A 19,010-nucleotide genomic window follows, 5' to 3' on the forward strand; every position below is an offset into this window, starting at 1 on the left:
CTACCAGTTAACGTGATGGATGAGGCTGTTGGGTTGGGGTTTAGAATTACCGTTTGTCCTTCGCTTTTAGTACTTCATACAGGGAGAAAAAATGATCACCTCATTTATTAGGCAGGAGTCAATCTGCTTAAAGTAGACGCCTTTATTTCCATTTCATATAGGTAGCAAAAGTCGGTAAAACACACCGCTCCAGACAAAGAGCTCTGATTTACTCAGGCTGGCAGCAGAGCTGAGCGGTGAAAAAAGCAGCTGCTGCTTAATCCTCAGAGCTAGAACGGCCCATGCAGGAGCCTGACCGCGTTCAGCTCGTGGCAGCAGGCAGGTACTCACCCCAGACCACTGCTGTTAAACCCTGGCAACTACAACCCACCTCACAAGGAAATCCGTGATTTTTCACAGGTAAGTACATTCCCAGCTGCTGCTGCTTCAGCTGCAGCCGATGTTTGGCACCGTTTCAGGTTTGTTTCAAAACCCCATGCAGCCTGTCAGAGAGGAGACCTTCTGCAAGCCAGCTGGATTGCTATTTAAACAAATAATCCCCTCTTGTAAGCCCTTCGTTCTCCTTCTATGCTTCTTTGCTGGAAGTTTCCCCACGTGCCAAGATTATTTCTCCCCTGAAGTGTGCGAGGTGTTTTTGTGCAAGCAGAAGTTTGCATTCTGTAGCTGAGACAGAACAGAAACAACTGTTTCTTGCACCAGATTCCTTGTTTCATTCTCACTGTTATAGTCGATGCACCTTCCTGCCAGTGAAGTAGTTCTTGGAAAAAGGAGAACGCTTCACAAATGCCAAAACTGTCGGCGTCCCAGCCTTCACAAAATACCTGCAAAGAGTAAAGAGAGTCCTTTGGTTTTCCTGTATCTGGCAAAGCATTCTGCAAAGCAGGAGACTTCTGCCCAGCTCAATAAAGGCTGACGAAAAGTTTTTGGCTGATTGGCAGAGCCTTTCATAGCTGGGACTACACACATCCGAGGAGGAGCATTTTATAAAACAATGCTTCTCCCAACAACTACTCCTAATTAAAAGAGAGCTGTTATTCCGTCCCTGGAAGGAGGCTTCTGCATCTGCCCATACGGGCTGAAATCTGAGGGCTTGTGCATGCTGCTGTTTTATGGAATGCCAGTTCAGACACGGTCTGCAGCAGCAGGACCAGAGCTCTGCTCCCCGGGACAGACCAAGGCACTGCTGCCGCGCTGCAGGCCTTCCCCAGCTAGCTACAAGACGGTGCGAGCTAACAGCACGAGCTTTACAACCTTGTGTTTTTTTTTTTGTTGTTTTTTTTTTAATTTCACAAACAGCCAATTCTTTTCTCTAAATAACTGCACAACACTTGAAAGTCAATTCCAGAGAGTGAAACTGTGCTGCATGCTGGGTGGGGACCTGCTCGCACAGGGTTATGAACAGTAAGAGCATTGTTAACCTTCAACGCGCTCTCTTTATACACTGCTGCTTGTGTGTAGTCCAACTCGCCCTTCCCAACTCTATGCAGCCCTGGAGAGAGCTGTGCATTTTTTTTGGAGGGAAAAAACAAAAACCAAGTCACTAAAGCCAGCCACGAAGTCACGTGGTCCTGGTGTTTTACATCTTCCCCGCTTTGAGATGGCCACGAGTTAGGACTGTTAAATCAGAGGAAAAAACTGCCCTTAAAGCACAAAGCTTGTACTTTGTGCCTTTGTGCTCCCACTGGAAGCAAACAGGTACAGCCTCACCTTTGGTGCTGCAGCGCTTGTAGCAACGTCTGTTCTGGGTTCAGCTCATACATTTCTGCCCTTTCTTCATCTTCAAAGTAGAGCTGAAGAAATTTGGGAGGGTTATTACAGACTTCAGATACAAGAAGGCAAACTACTACGCTGTTGAAAGCCCAGGAGCAGCACACCACAGATCTACTAGAGGTTTATCAAACTTCTGTACCTTGAACTGGCTGTGTCACACACTGTTTTCAGCCATGCATACCGTTTTGTGTAAATTCAAAGTCTTCCAGGTACAAACCAGCTCAGCCTCTTACGGCAGTGGCAGGAGGAACACAAAATACAGGGGCTGCTCCTGTGCTTTACAGCAAAGCAATCCCAGTCTTCTGGGATTTCACCTTTTAACAGGTTAAATGTAGCAATGGGAGGAATTAAACTGAGTAGGTTTTAAAGAAATCCATTCTATTTGTTTAAATAGAAGAGATTCAGATCTGGCTGTGCCTTAGATTGTACGTACACGCACACAGCTACAATCCAAGTTTCTAATCTGGTAAGGTACACAGATGTTGTCCTTTTGGACCTGCCTGCCCACCACACTACCGGCTGCCCTGCTGCCTGGCACGTGTCAAGTGGAAAATGAGACAAACATCAACAGCTTTCTAGGTACAGCTCCTGAAAAGTTCTCCAAACCTGCTGTAGCCACAGCAAAATCGCATTGACTTGATGGGTTTAACTGGGTGGGTGTTTAACTCCCACCAATTAGATCTGAAAGTAATATCTGTTTTTTTTTTTTTTTTTAAAGTATTTTATCATTTGTATTGAACAATTTCACCACAATGAAGTGAAAAAGCAAGCAGCTTACCCACTCGATGGTCTAAATCTTAATTACTGTTATAAAAATGCGAATCTAGGCAATATCTATAAATACCTTCGACCAAATACAATGTAAGTGCAATAATAAAAAAGTACTTTGGAAAATGTTCGAGTTCACAAGTGAACGCAGATCTCCAAATCCTTACTTCACAGCCACGCATGGTAAACAGATAATGGTACCATTGCTTTCATACACACAAAGCTGCTTAATATCACAAACAAACTCAAATAGAAGGAAAGTCAAATTTCTCACCTCAAGATTGCCGGGAAGGTATTTTCTTTCTAAATCCCAAGGAGGTAACTCAGCAAACATCACCGTTAAATGATCAATAAATCTAAAAAAAAAAAAAAAAAAATGGACTTGTTAGCTTAGTGTTTGGTTTAATTTGTACAGTTGGCATGTGAATAACGGTAAAAATATGTTAACAAAATCAGTCTATAGACTGAAAATAAGTTTAGATGTCTACAAGTTTAATAGCTTCTTCCTTTGAAACTCATTGCTTTTGCCATGAGACCAAGGCCCTGGTTTAACTCATGCTACTGGTTTCAAGCTTGAGCAGTGCAAGAGCAAGTTATTTTTAGTTTTCGTTTCCACACTGAAAAAGGTGTAAAAATAAACACTGATTTTTTAATCTACAACTGATTTTCCCTGGTCCCATCAGCACTGTGCTTCACCAGACCAGCGCTCAGAACATGCTCATGTGTCAGTCACTTGTTTATTTTGGTACGTCGGGAGAACTGGAAGCACCAGCTCTTGGAATTTGTTCCAAGAACCCGTTTTCACTTTCTTTGGTCATGAAAAGAGTACTGTGTAAGAACTACAGCTTTACTAATCTGTTTGCACTGTATTTTCAAGCTGTAATGTTGTTAGCGGATCTGAGGAATGCATATGTCCTACAACAAAATGTTACAAATTCTGAGTTCGTTTAAACTTGCCAGACCAGAAACTGAAGTTTATGTCAGGAAAGTGGAAGTCCCTTGCCAGTCACTTGCTTACAGTCTGTAAGGTCTACAGCACTTCAGTTAGCCCTAAGAAAAGCCTAATGGCTCATTAGTGATCATTAGAGGCTCCTTTATGGAGGCATTTTACAATTTTTTTAGTTTAATCCTCTTGTCAAGACCCACATATTTGGAGGGTTTCAAAACAGGACAGTAGTGAACCTCTGAAATCCATGCATGCAGATGGGTCACAAATACCGCTGCCTAGTGGTGTAGGCTTGCAGTGTACGCCCCTTTAATCACACTCACCAGACATGTACAGTGTGTTTCTCTGAACTATAAACGTATGCAATATCTAGATTTTGGCCCTCATATTTTAGAGCAGCATTTGTAAGTCACAGATCCCTTCCAGCCTGAATTATTCTCAGGTCATCCAGCACAACCTCCTGCTCAAAAGCAGGGTGAGCTACGAGATTCAAGCTCTGGAGCTACTTCACTGGTATGACACCGATTCACTTACTGGCCATTGACATCTACTCAAAATTTTCTTTTATGCCAGAATGCTGCTGACGGTTCATTTACCTGGAGTTCTCATGGAAAGCCTCAACGAAGTCTGTCTGCTCGTGCTCAGGATACAGAAAGAGGACAGGCCAGTTCAGGTTGCCATCAGCATCTAAGTGCACCTTGGCCCCCGTGGCATTGTCGGAGTGGAACCCATCTAAAGATATCTCAGCCAGACCATCCGATATTTCCTCTTCATCATCTGAAGGTTCAAGAACCAGCTTGATATTTCTTTCCTAGGGGGGAGGAAGGAAATTAAAAAAAAAAGTATGTGTGGAGATAAGATCAGAAAAATTAGCAGTAAGTAAAAGGACAAATTGTGTCACTCTTGTTAATGAGTCTGCTCTTAAGCATACCACCAAAAACTTTCCTACAGTATCAGACTTGGGTGACTGGTCTTCCTCATAGATTCCAGAACCTCAGCCAGGCACCCAGACTGCTCATTAAATGAATGATGAGAGGTAGGAATCCAGAGGAGTTAGCGTGCTGAGACAAAAGGCCTGGGAAAACATGGGGAAAGGGATGCATCTGAAGTTCTGTTCTTTGGGACCTAGCAAGCATAACTTCAGGGTGCAACGACATGCAGCAGCTCCTGAGTGCTCCTCTCGGATGCTTGGTCCATCTCCTAACACTAGGTTTGTATTTTGCACTAGTTGTTACCTAAAATATGGAAACAGTCCTGGGAGCTGGGGCTAGAGCCAAGCAGATAAGGAGAATCATGGTTTTATCTCAATATTTTTGGCACTAGCCCTCAAATCTGCACAGGAAAACAAATCCTTAGAGATAAACAAGGGAGTTCTTAAGGAAAAAAAAAAAAACAAAAAACTAAAACAACACACAAATCCCCTCACTGACCCACCTTTATTGCTGCAAGCAGAATTTCCTTTTGACCTTGTTGTTTCTTCTCTATCACCTTTGCTTTCCTTGCGTCCCGCTCCTCAGCTCGCTGCGTGCAAGAGAAGATTGCACCATGTTCAAACACAGGACGTCACTGCCCATCATTACTCTGCTGCTGAGTGGAAAAATCAGTCTGGATCTCCAGAAAGGCTCCAGCTCTTTTCCCTCCACATCTCAACAACACATGCTATGCAAAACCACCTCTCAGTTCTGTTTTGGGAAGAAATTACACTACAGAGAAACTTGCACAGAGTACTCTTTGGCCAAAGAGTTTCTAGATGGAAAGCAGGCAGAACCAATCCCGAAATAAGCACAGTAGATGCTAGACTGCCATAATATTTACCTTTAATTTGTCAGCTTTAGCTCTCATTTCCACAAGCTTTTTCTCTTTTGAATCTATTCGCAAGCCCTCCTCACACCATGCTATTGCTTCAGAGAAATTCTTTAGCTCCATGTGACAGAGAGCTCCTGGAAGGATTAAGACTTTAAGTGTCTGGTATTGGAGTCGGTATATGACTACTATACAAAGTGGTTATAAAGACAGCTTTAGGCCTAGTGCCTTCAAAAGGCATATACAGCAACACATGCTATTGTTTTGCGGGGTCACGTTCAATCACAGACTTCCAGCAGGTGTGGTAAGCCAAGAAGAACATCTAAAACGTTTTAGCAGCTATAGCACCACTTGCTAGTCTAGTCACAAGTCTGTGAAGGATGCTAGCAGTGTCTGTTATGAGCAAAATTTCATCATTAGAATTAACATTTCAGTATGTTTCAAAAGGAAAAATAAAGCAGTAATTTACACAGAATGAGAAATGAAAAATGAAAAAAACCAACCTTGCACTAAAAGCAAGTATTGTGGAAAGCAGCAAAAATTATGCTATCTTCTATAGAAAAAGATTCAGTGAATGCCTCTTTTACAAATAGGGAAACTGTAGAGCAAAATATAGCACTTTGATTAAAAATCCAATACAAATCACAAAGCTATGTATTGGAGAGAAACAGCAACAGCAGAACAAGAGAAGAGATCTAGTACAGTAACTGCTTTACTTTTCTGAAATGAATGCAGTCCTGAAAGAAAGCATGATGCACACTCAGAGTAATTTAAGGTTTATAAACACTGTTACTTAAACCACAGAAACATGCAGTGAAAAAAAGCAACAAAAGTCTACTCTGAGGTTTGTAACTACAAGAGTAACAAGTAAACACAACATACTTAAAGCTGTTTTGAGAGGATGTTCCTTGCACTCCATGCAGGAACACGTGCTTTAACACTTACCTCTTATGATTGCTTTGAGATGGGTGGGCTTCAGCTTTTTTGCTTGGATTGCATCATTGAGAGCAGAACGGTAGTTACCTATAAACGAAGCAGAAATGCTTAGAAACTTTGATTTACACTTCAAGTCCAAGAAGATCCCTAAGCAACAAAATAGCTTATGTGGAGACTAATTCACCACTTCTACAGTCACAAGGAGACAAGTGGGGGAAGAAGGAGCAAACCTAGAGCAAGAAGTGCAAGGACAGGAATCAGACAGGTGAAAGATAAGCAACGTGACTGAGCAGATGATCTACCAACTGCAACAACACTAAAAGGCCAAGAACAGCCTCTTTGCTGTAGCAATGGTGTTGGTACGACGGGTGGTAGCTTTGGGAGGACACAGTGAGTGGCAGAATCTGTTGCTTCAAGAGATGCTTGAGATCAGTGCAGGCCCTGCACACAGCTGGGCTCCAGTGTGAGCCAGGTTTTCAGGGTTCCAGACATCTTTTTACCACAAATAAGCTATTTATCATGCTGTATTGCAAGAAAAGGAGAGAAAAAAAGGAGAACATAGAGGGAAAGCAGCTCCGGGCCCCTCACCCAGATGGAAGTGCGCGGCCCCCCTGTTGGTGTGCAGCACGGCGTTCAGCTCCACGTCCTCGCACTTCTTCTTCAGCCCCTCGCTGTAGGAGACGACGGCCCTCCCGTAGTCCTTCTCCCTGAAGTACTCGTTGCCCTCGTTTTTGTACATCTTGGCCAGCTCTGCAAGGCGGCACCAGGGCAGCGGCCTCAGGGGGGGCCGCGCAGCCCCGCCGCCCCTCGGGGCACCCCCAGCGCTGAGGGGCGGCCCCCGCCGGCTCCAGGCCCCAAACCTGCGGGGTCCTGCTCCTCGTCGAAGAGCAGGGACTGCAGGCAGGCCAGGTCGGGCTGCCGCGCCGCGTCGATCTCGGCCGGGCACCGCTTCATGAACATGGGGATGGCCTCCAGCTCCTGCGGGGCACACGCCTCGCCTCAGCCCGCGCCGCCATTTCGCTGCTCCCCCCACCTCCCTCCCGCTCCCCCGCCGCCTCACCTGCTCCCAGGTGTCCGGGTTGAAGCCGCCCCGGTACCTCCGAGCCTCGCCGCTCTCCTCGAGCTCCGCCATGGTGCTCCTGAGCCCGCCCCGCTCCTCACGGCCCGGCCCCATCCCCACAGCGCGGCGCCGCCTCAGCCCGGCCCACCCCCAGCCGCCATTTTGGCCGCCCAGCGGCTGAGGGGTCGCGGGACTGGTGAGGGGGTGCCGGGGCTGGAGATGGCAGCTCCGGGCCGGCTGCTCGTCGGGGGCAGCCCCTCACACCCTGCCCTGTTTCCTTATGCAGCCCCAAAAGCCTCCGCCCCGCTCCGTGCCAGGCGGGAGATGGGCAAACGCGGTGTGGGTGCTGAGGCAAGCGCTGCTCGCTTGTGGGGTGCGGGTATTTCTCTCTTAGCAGGATGGCTTTAAATAAAGGCTGTGCCAGCCCATCCCGATGGTTTGGAAGGGTCTCGGCTGCTCCTTGCCCTGCTTTTAGCTCCGTGCTGGCAGCACAGGGTCTGCTTTGGGTCTGTCAGCAGCAGGTGTGCGGGGTGGTGGGAGCAGCTAGGGGGAAACCAGAGCATTGCTGGACCCTCGGGAGGGACAGAACCAGCTTTCCTGAGGCAGAGAAACGAGCAGGCTTCACCTTTTGCAGCTGCTTTGCAATGGTTATCACTCCTGAGATAACACTGTTAGGATCTGCAAAGCTCCTCACAAGGCAAGACAATATTCACGTGAGAGCTGCCCTTCCTCTGGCTTACGGCAGAGCTTAAAGAAAAAACACAAACAACCGAATAAGCAAGTCAATAGCAAGATAGGAAACAGCTAATTCTTTGGCTGGATACTTTGGGTAAGCATCAGACTGCTGCACAGATTGCTGTGAAGGCTCCAGCACATGTGATGACAGCTAATTACGTCTCTTAAACACACACACAGACCTCCCATGTGCACATCAGCTGTGCAGCCGAGCATCCTCTTAGCACGGACAAGGAACAGCCCTGATGGCTGAGCTGGGACTGCAAGCACAGGCTGGTTTAGAGCAGGAGGGGAACTGCATGAGCCTACCAGCAGGAATAAGCCATTTTGTACAGAGAAAACGCATCCAAGACAGTTTCTTGACTCTCGAGCAGGCGCAAGCAGGGCCCCTGTGTGCGCAGCCACTCTGGAACTTGGCTCCCTGAGTCAGGTGCAATTTGCTGGAATTTCCCTGGTGTCAGTAAGAGCCCCCCAGCTTCCCCCCACTCCCCTGTCCAGCACAGCAGATGGTGATTTCCCAGGAAAAGAGCCAAAGCTTGCACCCCTCTGAATCACAACAGCTTTTGCTGAGTTGATAACTTTACCTCAACAAGTAAGGCCATTGCTGTGACCTTACGCTGCTTGTGCACCTGCGTGTCACTGCAGTATAAGGCAGGTCTTGAGGGCAATGGTAGACCACACTGATGGGACAGGCCCTACACTGCACCACAGGGTTACTATGCATGCTGCGCTCGTGCAGAGGCTTTCAGCAGCTGGTTTGTCTCCCACGAAGATGGCAGACAGAGCTGATCCTGCCTCAAATGGGGGGAAGGGTTAGACGATCTCCTCAATTCTGGGAGCACAAGGAGAGCAGCGGCTCTACCCTGAAGTCCTACATGGCAGTGGCCCTGTTGTTGCTTGTGATCTCTAGATGCAGCAGATCCAGAAGCTGCAGCATGGGGCATGGCAATTCTCTCCAAAGATCTCCCTGTCCAGGGCTGGATGGCAAAGTCACGTAAGGGTTCATGGGGAGATGACAGCAGGGTCACAGGGATGGGTGCATGCTCAGCATTTAGCACCATCAAATGCTTGCAGGAACAAGGCTGGGAAGGATCTCTCTGTGCAAACACATTAATTAATTTACACATAAAATTATGTGCAAATTAAACTCCACATTCACAGAACTTGGGTGTCTCCAAAGAGAACAGACAAGCCAGGGAAAGGCGCTTTCCTTTCTCACCCTCTGAAAACACTTCATTTAAAGAATTCAGTACCTGAAAAGGGTGAAGGAAAGGCTTCCTGACTCCCCCTGTTGCAGCCTCTGCTGGGGCTTGCGTGGGCTGTAGCCAGAGGGAGGAACGTTGTTCGAACAAAAGCAAAGCCCATGAAACCACAGGGACAGCCCACAGGGGAATATGGCCTGACCCAACTCAACCCGTCTCCTAGCACTGCTGCAAGACGCCACGGGTGGCTCTGATGTGAACTGGATATGGCTCTGCTCACCCAGACCCATCGCTGACAGCCTGCAGCTCCTTAAAAAGGAACTATTCAGGCCTACTCAGTGCAGCAAAAATGACAGATTAGGAGACAGGGATTTTAAGGGACTTGCACTTTACTCAGTAACTCAATGACACCTTCCTTGGTGAGGTACAAAACCTCGCCAGAGTTTTGATCCCAAACCTCAAAGACTGGGGGGTCCTCACAAACCCTCTTCCCAGCTATGACCACATAGGGATACCCCAGCTTTTTGGCATCTTTCAGCCTTTTGCCGATTGTCATCTGTGTCCTGTCATCCAGCACCACATCACCCGCGAGGTGTGGATGGGCCTCAACAAAGTCGTCATAGATGTGCTCCAGCAGCACAGCTCCCAGCTCCTCCTTGCTGCCTTTCTTGGGGGGAATGAAGCACACCTGGTAGGGCGCAATGAGGCTCGGCCAACGGATGCTGTCCTCTGTTGACAGCACCTCGATGGACGCTGCCAGGATGCGAGTGACACCCAACCCGTAACAACCCATTTCTGCCAGGTGGGGCTTGTTGTCGGGGGAGTAGTAGATGGCATTGTAGACAGCGGAGTACTTGGTACCCAGATAAAACGTGTGCCCCACTTCGATCCCTCTAGTCTGGGTGAGTTTTTCTCCACACGTGGGGCATGTAGTTTGCTCCCCGTTGAGCATCTCCACATTGGCCGCAAAGTGTCCGTCGGGGCACAGCACCAGCCTGTCCTCGCCGATGTCTGCCGGCAGCTGGAACTCGTGGGACGTGGTGCCCCCGATGTTGCCTGTGGCCGCCCGCACCTGGACACAGCGGAGCCCCAGGCGCTCGAAGAGGCCGCGGTAGGCGCCGCACACCAGCTCGTAGGTCTGCCGAGCCGCCTCCTCGGAGGCGTCAAAAGTGTACATGTCCTTCATGTAGAACTCCCGGCTGCGCAGCAAGCCGAAGCGGGGCTTGGGCTCATCCCGAAACTTCCTCGTCACCTGGTAGAGGCGCAGCGGCAGCTGCTTGTAGGACAGGTTGCTCTGAGCGGCCACCAGCTCCGTGACCGCCTCTTCGTGTGTAGGACCCAGGCAATAGTCCTTGCCGTGCCGGTCAGCCAGGCGGAACAGCTCTGGCCCCATATTCTCCCAGCGCCCGCTGGCACGCCACAGCTCTGCCGAGCTCAGGCTGGGCATGTTCACCTTCTGCCCGCCGACGGCCTCCATCTCCCCGTCGATGAGGCGGACGAGCTTCTCCATGGCGCGGACGGCGGGCGGCAGGTAGCAGTAGCAGCCGGTGCTGCCGGGGTGGATGAGCCCCCCCTGCACCATCAGCCTGTGGCTGCGGCTCCCCGCCTCCCACCCCGCCTCGCCTCCCTCGCCCTGCAGGTTTAGGGGCTGGAAGAGCTGAGAGAGCAGCAGCCGCCGCCGCCGCCTCGCTCCGTGCGGAGCCCCGGAGGCTTGCAGCAGCGGGCCGGCCGCCGCTCGCCACCCGCGGAGCCCTCCCGACATGGCGGCGGCCGGCCCCGAGGGGAGCGGCGCGGGCAGGGGCTGGGGGCGCAGCCCACAAAATGGCGGCGGCGGGCGGAAGCGGGAATGGCCGCCGGGGGGAGGCTCCGTCATGGCGGCGGCGGGGAGGGACGGGAAGGGAAAGGGATGGAGGGCGCCGTCTGCCGTGCGGAGGCCGCGAGGCGCTAAGGGGAGGCCGTGGTGGCTGAGGGCACAGAGGCGGCATCCCGAGGGGTGCGAGGTGCCGCGGTTTGGCCCCGCGGGCAAACCTCGAGGCCCCTCGGAGGCTGTTTTGTGCTGGCAGGCAGCGAGCCCTGACCCGTCTCAGCGCACTCCAGGCACTGTGGATATGCTTTCACAAGGCACATTTCATGCCTGGCTGTAGTGTGGTGACAGAGACATTAAAACACCACACCTCAGGCCAGCTCCTGGCCCAGGGCAGCGCCCCGTGACGGGAGTGTGATGGCTGACACCCACGGTTAGCAGCGCTAGGGAAGCTGTGCAGGCCCCAGGGACATCGTCCTGTTGGCCTTGGGTGTAATTTTGGTTCCTGGCGATCCCTGAAAGCAGCTGGTCCAGAGGGATGTTGTGCTGTCATGTGCCTGCAATGTCCTCTGTGCTCATCTGCTCCCCTTCCCCGCTGAGGGCCAGGGACGAGGGGAGAGCATCCTCAGAGGCTGGGCTGCTTGGCCATCCATGGGAGTGTGCCTGAATAAAAGATGGGAGAACAAAAGCCTTTGTCCTGTGTCATTCCAGATTCCTCAAGTCAAACTGAACAGGTGGACATCCCCCCGTGCCCAGTGACCGCCTCCTTGCTGCACTTCTCAGCCTCCTGCCTGGAGCTGGAGCTCAGTGGAAATTAAAAATCTCTGAAGAGCAGTTGTAAGCACATATAAAAGTACTCCACTAGGGGAGGAGATTTCACTTCACTGACCCTCATTTTACGAGGAATTGAATTATCATTTTAAAATATAAGGAAGTAAGAGTGAACCCTTATTTTATTCAGAAAAGGGATTTGAGGAAATCTTTATGATTATTTTATAACAGGGAATAAACACTGAGGTGCACTCCCATTTATAAAGGTGTGGAAATGGGAAAATCAAGGGATTAAAGGGGCTATTTTTAATGCTCCTGAGTGATTTAGGAGCACTGAAGCCACTAAATACTTGAGACGGCCCTGCAAGAGGACTCAGCATCCTGTAAAGCACTGCCCAGAGGGACAGGTCTCTCAGCAGCTCAGTGCCCAAGCCAGGATCTGGCTGTGGTTTCCTGGCTCCCAAATAATGACTTCACTCCCAAACTGCCTCCACTGGTTTTGCTAGGTAATTACTTCTTCCTACGTGTTTCTCACCGCAATTAAGCGAGCAATGGAAACGCTGTTGGGAAGATATGCAGCAGTTGAGCTGCAGGTCCTGCAGGATGCTTGGTACCACGGTGGATATCCCCATGGCCATCTCCGGCTTGCTCAGCAAGTGGAAGGTTTTCACCAGGCGGTTCAGGGCCAGAGAGTTGTCCTTCACTGTTTCTATCGCTTGTTCCAGTCGCAGAAGTGAAACACTTTTCCTCCTTCCGTCAGTGACTTACTGCCTGCTGTGCTGATCAAAGAGACAAAACCATCTTGGATTGATTTGCTGGGGCGGTGTTTTAACTGTGAGGGTTTGAGGCTATAAAGGAGACATGGTCTGCAGGGAAAGCTGATATCTCTTATTAAACCAGCAGGCAGCACTGGATGAGGAGCTAAGCCTGGGGCTTTGTGCCTGAAAGCCTGTCTGTGCTCTATTTTTTCCTGCTGTGCTGGGTGGGGGGCAAATAAAGGTGTCAGCCCTGGCCCAGCCACACTGGCTACAGGACCTTGCCAAAGCAGGGCAGGAGGTTGGTATTGGAGAAGCCAGAGTCCTGGATCCTTACTGGGTGGTGGAAAATGTTTCTTTCCTTGCCAGCAGGGCAGGTGAGAGGTGAAGTCATTCAGCAGCCAAACCTCTCTCCGTTCTGTGGAGGATTTGCAGTTTGAGCCTGGGGTTCAGCATCCTGGCTGACCCTGGGCAAGGTCTTACACAGTTTGGAGGGTCAGCGAGCCCAAAGTGCTGCCTCACATACCTCATCAGCTAAATTTCCTGAGAGCTTCCATTCCCTCCAGTGATGTTACTGTAATCGCACAGCTCTAGGATGATGTTTTTATGCCCAGTAAGGCAGTAATCTCAGGGCTTGTCCTAGAGCCAGCCCTCGGGAAGTTCCTGGGGGATATAACAGCACCACACATCCCCTGACCCTGGCAGCTACCCAAGGTGCAGGCTCTGCTGAGCAACCCCTGGGAGCTTTCAGACAGCTCCTCCTGAGCAGATGACACTTTGAAAATAAACCACACTGGTACAAACACAGTAATTAATCAAACAGAAGAATGCATATCATAATCTGGGGCTCAGGGCTGCCTACGATTTAGGTGCATACAGCATCTGCCAGTGTTGGGTGCCCTACATCATGGGTCACACCTTTGTAGGGAGCAGAGACGGGTTTTACACAGATGGTACCCCACTAGGGGACACCGGGTGGTGACACCATCCCCTGCATCCTCGCGGCACTTGGGCTGAACCGGTTCGTGTGACACAGGGGAATGCAGGTGCTGGGACAGCAATACTGGGTCCCTGGTGGGAGCCAGGCGTGGGCTGTGCACTTCTGCAGCCAAACTGCCCTCAGGCGCCCGCTCAGAGCCATCCCAGAGGGCTCAAGGGACCTGCTACAGGCAGGGTGGCGAGGCTCCGGGCTGCCAGGCTGGAGCCCCCGTTCCAGCCAGGATCCTCAGCTTGTCCCCACAGAACGTGGGTACCATGGCGAGGGCTGCCACGGCGTGGGCTGCCGCCACAGAGCCACCTGCGTGAGACATGGGCAGCCAGGTGAGGCCCTGTGTACATGGGGGGAGAGCCAGAATTACCAGTGCAGCTCCCAAATCAGCTGTGACCGTTTTGCACACAACAGCTGGGGACACCTAGCTCGGGATTGGGAGCACCCTGGGGTGTCGGCGTGGATGCAAGCTGCTCACACCCCGGGCTCGGGAGCGTGCAGCTCAGCAGAGCAGCTGCTCCTGTGGTCTGCGGGCAGTGAGGACTCAAAGCAAAGCCCAGCTTTCCCTCAGAGCTGCCTTCCAGGCCACATGCAGGCTGTGTCTGTGAAGTCCAGCCACCCAAGAGCAAACCCCTGTCTTGGTGCCTTACATCGCGATGAGCAACAGAGCCGGGACGAGCAGCGGGACATGAGGCAGCGGTGTATGCACAGCAGTGCTCCAGCTCTGCCTTGCAGGGGAGAGCGCCAGCCTCCGGCTGGGCCGGAGCAGAGACAGGCTCACGGCAGATCCAGCTGCCCCATTTCCACTTCAAGGTGATGAAGAAGAAACGCAAACGCCAGGTAAGAGCTGGGGTCGATCCACCCTCCATGCACATTTCCTGGGGGCCAAGTGACACAGGCAGCGCTGCCAGCAGCGCCCGGCTCATCCTCACGCTCTCCTCTCTCCTCCAGGAGGAGAGGCTGGGCCCGGGGACGTACCACATCAGGGGCTTCCTGCAGGAGACGCGGCCCTCCAGCCTCCGGGGCGTCTGCGACACACGGGAGCTGAGGTTCAGGGGTGGCCGGCGGGTACGTCTCAGCCTGACTCGGGAGCTGCTGGCATCACTGTGGGCATCGTTCCCTCTTCTAGGGCTGGTCGGGGGCTGCCCACACCGTCCCGTCTCTCCCCCAGGACTGCTTCCCTGGCCCCGGCACCTACGGCCCCCGGGGTAACCCCTACACCCCGCTGGAGGAGAGGGACAAGCGCTCCGCCAGCACGCGAGGGCTGATGGACAGCAAGACGGAGAAGTGTGCCCTACCATCAGCCATGGCACGTCCTGCCCCTCGCCCCGGGGACACATCCATGGGGTGGCCCTGTCCCCCTGCTGAGCACGGCCCCATTGCCTTCTCCCCTGTGCCTGCAGGGCAGCGGCCCGGGGCCCGGCACCTACTCCCTGCCCAGCAGCATCAAGGAGGGGCTGCGGCGGGCAGGCGGCTGCGTCCCCTGCCAGGTCTCGGGGGACAAGGCGAAGCCCAGCGGTGGCCGGCGGCACGACTGGGAGGTGCGTAGCCCTGGGACCACGCGCCTGGATGGGGTTTCTCAGCAAGCTGTGGCACTGCCCCCACAAAACGGGGCAGAGTATGGTGGAGAGCTGCTTTATGCCAGACCCCGTTTGAGTTTTGCTCTTTGGCTTCCTTGGGATCTGAGCAGCTGGGTGAAACAGGCAGAGCACAGGGGAGCAGGATTGTGCCCACGAGCAGTGGCAAGGCTCAGCTCTTGAGAGACAGATGGGGTGGCTGCAGAGACCACCAGCAGCCGAGCCCCTCACGCCGCTCCCTTGCCCCAGCAGAGGAAAGGCGCCGAGCTGAGCGCTGGCACTGCCAAGGGTTTCCTGGATGAGCTGATGTCGAAGGAAAACAAGAAGAAAGGATGCTTCAGCACCCTGCCGAGGAACCCGGGCTGCCCCTCGGAGAGGATCTTCTGGGCCACGCTCAGCCAGTGCCCGAGGGATGCGGTCAGTGGGAGCGGGGTGTCCCCACCCTGTCCCCGTGGGACCTGCCTGTCCTGCTGGAGCCACCGAGCCCACCTGGGGGTGCCGGGGCCATGGGGCAGCCGTGCAGCTTTCCGCACGCAGGCTGAAGTGTAAGAGGTTTCCTTTCACACAGTATGTGGTGGGGCCTGGCTCGTACGATCCCAAGCCCGTTGAGGGATCAGCAGACTTCAACCAGCCCCCGTTCTGGTCGTCTGCCAAGAGGTTTGACAGAAAGTCCGACCGCCTCTTCAATGGGAACGAGGTGAGCGAGCAGGGAACACAGCAGGACAGGGACACAGGAGGTGTCAGGCTGGAAGCTCCCTCCATCGCCGTCCCTGATCCCTTGAGGGCACGCCGTGAGGGTGAGAGGACAGGCCTCACCAGCTGGAGGTCAGGTGTGTCTCTGAAGGAAGGGCAGGCTGACCTCAGCAGGAACATTTTTCTCCCCCCTGACTATCAAGGAAACCTGGGTGACGTGGCCAGATGCCCGTCCTCCACACGGGAGGTGAGCCCCTCTCCGGGTGCCGTTCTTGCCCAGCACGTGTTGCTAAAGAATGAATGGTGAATAAAAGCACGTGGCCCAAAATCCTGCCAGGTCAACAGAAACTTGTGCTCCTGCACTAGCTGTGGGCACCCTTGGCAGAGGTTGTGCTGCCCTCGGGCAGTGCAGCCCGGCTGACAGCAGGGCAGGAGCCCAGCAGCAACCACGGCCCCCCCTGCCCATCCTCAGGCCTCTGCCCTTCCCTGTGGATGCTCAGACGCCCCCTTCCCATTAGGTTTGCTCTGCATCATTTGCAGGCAAGGGAAGTGTTTCATGGATGAAAGCAGCTGGATTGCCTGCTGCTCTGAGTCCTTTTAGGTGCCAAGAGCTCCTTGTATCCTCCCAGAAAGTCATATTCTGCTGCTTAAAAGCCAGCTTTCCCTCTAGCAGCATCAGCAGCACGTTGAAGAGCCAATGCAGCTACGAGCCCTTCCCTTAGTACCTGTTCCCAGAGCTGTATTCAGCTGTGCAGCTTCCCCACGGAGAGCCAGAACAAAGCCTGAAGGGCTCAAAGCAGGCAAGGAAAGCTTTGGTTTCAAACAGCCCACCTTGGCTAGGGACGAGGAGCAGACTTCCACACAGCTCCCTCTCTCCTTTGTGCAGCTGTGTGGGGAGCAGGCAACTTGCAAGAGGTCAAGACATCTTCGTAATTGCTGGGGAACCTGGCAGATTACTTTTCAGTGGCAAGGCTGCGATAAAGCAGCCCGTGGCTATCACTAGCAGTAGGCAACCGGGGAGCACGCTTGAGCCAGCCGAGCTAATCAGGCCCAGCTACTTTGAGGGTCAGTGAGACGAGAGGAACTGCTTGTGAAGGGGCCTGGCTGGGCTAACATCAATCAGCATGTCTCCTCCTCCCTCCCCTACAATATAGACCTTCTTGGTTAAGATATTCCACATATTGTTGGATTTTTGCAATTGAAGGCCTAGCCACAGAAAGCCACTGCCTGGTTTTGCCCTTGCAACGATGGGAAACCACGGGTGACCTTCTGCTTCCAGAATCCTGTAGGCGTTGGCCGCTACGATGTCACCAAGTGTGAAAACTACCCTCAGAAGCTCAGGTACCAGTCCCTGTACCTGCACGACGCTCAGCGGTACCTGAGCAACCTGAAGCAGGACGCCTACCTGCTGTAAGTCTGATGTACGATGGGGAATGTAGGTGGTTTCACACTGGCCTGCAGGAAAACCATTTTGGCTAGAGCAGCTGCGGAGGCCAAGGACACGTTGCTGATGCTTTACAACCGATGTGAGAGGCTAAATAGCAGAAGGGGTGGCTGTGGAGTTAAAGGGCTGCCATGAGACTAAGGAACACTTGCTGGCCCCACTGCAGGTTTGCTCTGTGAATGAGCACGTTAATGTCTGTGAAAAAGCGAGGAGACCTCAGAGCTTCCCTGCCGTGCAAGGGCAGCGGGAGGTTAGAGAAGTACTGGCTACCCAGGCACTTCCAGGATACTACAGTGGTTGTTCTTCCACCTCGTGAAATGCAACTTGTGTGCCATGGAGGTACGGATAAAGTTTCCCTCTCAGTTAGAGGAGGCAGCCTGGGAAGGAACAGGACAGGGGATGGGTGACCAGGCTTCCTCGATCCATTCCCAGCACCGGTTGATCAATGGCCTTGAACAAAAATCGCGTTCTCAGCCTGTGCCTTGGTTTACCCATTTGAAGAAGGAAGATAACAAGGCTCAGCTCCATCACAAAGGGCTTTGAAATCGCCAGGGTGAGAAGCCCGTGAAGCAGTTAGGAACTGTGCTAATGAGGGACCTCAGGACAGCCCTCCGCTTTCACCTGTGCTTGTGGCCAAGATTAGCAAACTGCTGCGGTGGCACTACGGGCTGCAGCTCTGCAAAGGCTGTCTTGATCTCCAGAGAGTAGTTAGAAACGTGCCTTAACTGAATATAACTTGACAGCTTTCAGTGGGGCAGCTCCATTAGCTATCCTGTGATGAAGGAGGCACAATGAAATCGAGCTTTCAGTATCGCCCAGCTTTGTTAAGTGTGCAGTTCCATTAGGAATAAAAAAAATGAAGAATCTGAACAGTGAGCAGGATGTTCAAATGCACCGAATTGCTCAATGATCAAACAGCCCTAGCTCCAAAATCACTTTTCAAGCTACAGCTGTACCTTCAAGGGAATAGGCAGGCTTTTACGAGCTCTGTTCACCTCCACGCTCATTAAGACTAATGAGATTAATCCGGCCAATAATTTGAGTCCACTGAATCACATCCTCTTTTCACAGTGAGCGGTTCAGGCCTGTTGCGAAAAACAATTGGAGAGATCTGATTCCTGCTCCACGCTGCCCAGACATTTGTGAAGAATCACTCCTGCTTTCCACATGTAAGGTGGTGCTGGGAAGCTCGGATCGGTAAATAAATCACAGACACGCCAGTAGATGGGACGGCGTAGATGAGAATACTCGCAACAGGAGGTATGAAACAACTCAAGTCTAGTGCTGTGGTAATAAAACACTCTTTAGACAATCATCACTCTAACTTGTCTGTTGAGTAATTATTATTTTTAATTTTCAACTTGACACAGTTGAGAAGAGGATGTCAGATAGTGTAAGTCAATGAAAGGAAGGTTTGCTAGCACACACAGGTCGTTCAATATGTAGCATTTCCTTCCCCCTCAGGCCGCACTGCTCAAAGAAGTGGTACCTATGTGTTATGTCCATGCAGCAGTGATCACAGCACGCAGATGAACACCCCAAGGTCTACTGCTGCAACTCAGAGGAGAGCTGGGTCTGAGAAAACAATGCCACGGCAGCTGGGAGGGGTCAGGCTTTCTCCTACTGTTTGCATACCTGTCCCGTGCTACCTCTGAAGTAGTTAGGTGCGAGCAGCTTCACTACAAGATGTAACACACAGCTCCACTTCAATTAACAACTCAACTGCTTATAAGAAGCTGGAGGGCATTAGGGGGAATT

General features: G+C 52.1%; 3 protein-coding genes across 3 annotated transcripts; 1 reads left to right on the top strand and 2 right to left on the bottom strand.

Moving 5' to 3' along the window:
• Positions 1–124: 124 nt before the first annotated feature.
• TTC4 (tetratricopeptide repeat domain 4) lies at positions 125–7,701 on the bottom strand. The gene is made up of 10 exons (XM_040566400.1): positions 7,284–7,701; positions 7,084–7,201; positions 6,812–6,973; positions 6,233–6,310; positions 5,300–5,424; positions 4,919–5,005; positions 4,081–4,295; positions 2,813–2,894; positions 1,708–1,790; positions 125–821 (listed from the first exon to the last, which is right to left on the bottom strand). The coding sequence occupies exons 1-10, from the start codon at positions 7,395–7,397 to the stop codon at positions 722–724; spliced, it is 1,164 nt and encodes a 387-aa protein (XP_040422334.1). The 5' UTR covers positions 7,398–7,701; the 3' UTR covers positions 125–721.
• Positions 7,702–8,575: 874 nt separating this feature from the next.
• On the bottom strand, positions 8,576–11,108 carry PARS2 (prolyl-tRNA synthetase 2, mitochondrial). The gene has a single exon (XM_040566399.1). It carries the CDS (start codon positions 11,091–11,093, stop codon positions 9,594–9,596), a length of 1,500 nt encoding a protein of 499 aa, XP_040422333.1. The 5' UTR covers positions 11,094–11,108; the 3' UTR covers positions 8,576–9,593.
• A 2,708-nt stretch (positions 11,109–13,816) lies between these two features.
• On the top strand, positions 13,817–18,608 carry LEXM (lymphocyte expansion molecule). Its single transcript, XM_040565417.1, has 10 exons — positions 13,817–13,870; positions 14,274–14,378; positions 14,490–14,606; positions 14,710–14,847; positions 14,942–15,079; positions 15,365–15,532; positions 15,684–15,812; positions 16,479–16,529; positions 17,088–17,218; positions 18,324–18,608. Exons 1-10 carry the CDS (start codon positions 13,859–13,861, stop codon positions 18,451–18,453), a joined length of 1,119 nt encoding a protein of 372 aa, XP_040421351.1. The 5' UTR covers positions 13,817–13,858; the 3' UTR covers positions 18,454–18,608.
• Positions 18,609–19,010: the final 402 nt, after the last annotated feature.

The sequence above is a fragment of the Cygnus olor genome, chromosome 8 (genome assembly GCF_009769625.2).
Source record: "Cygnus olor isolate bCygOlo1 chromosome 8, bCygOlo1.pri.v2, whole genome shotgun sequence".
NCBI lineage: Eukaryota > Metazoa > Chordata > Aves > Anseriformes > Anatidae > Cygnus > Cygnus olor.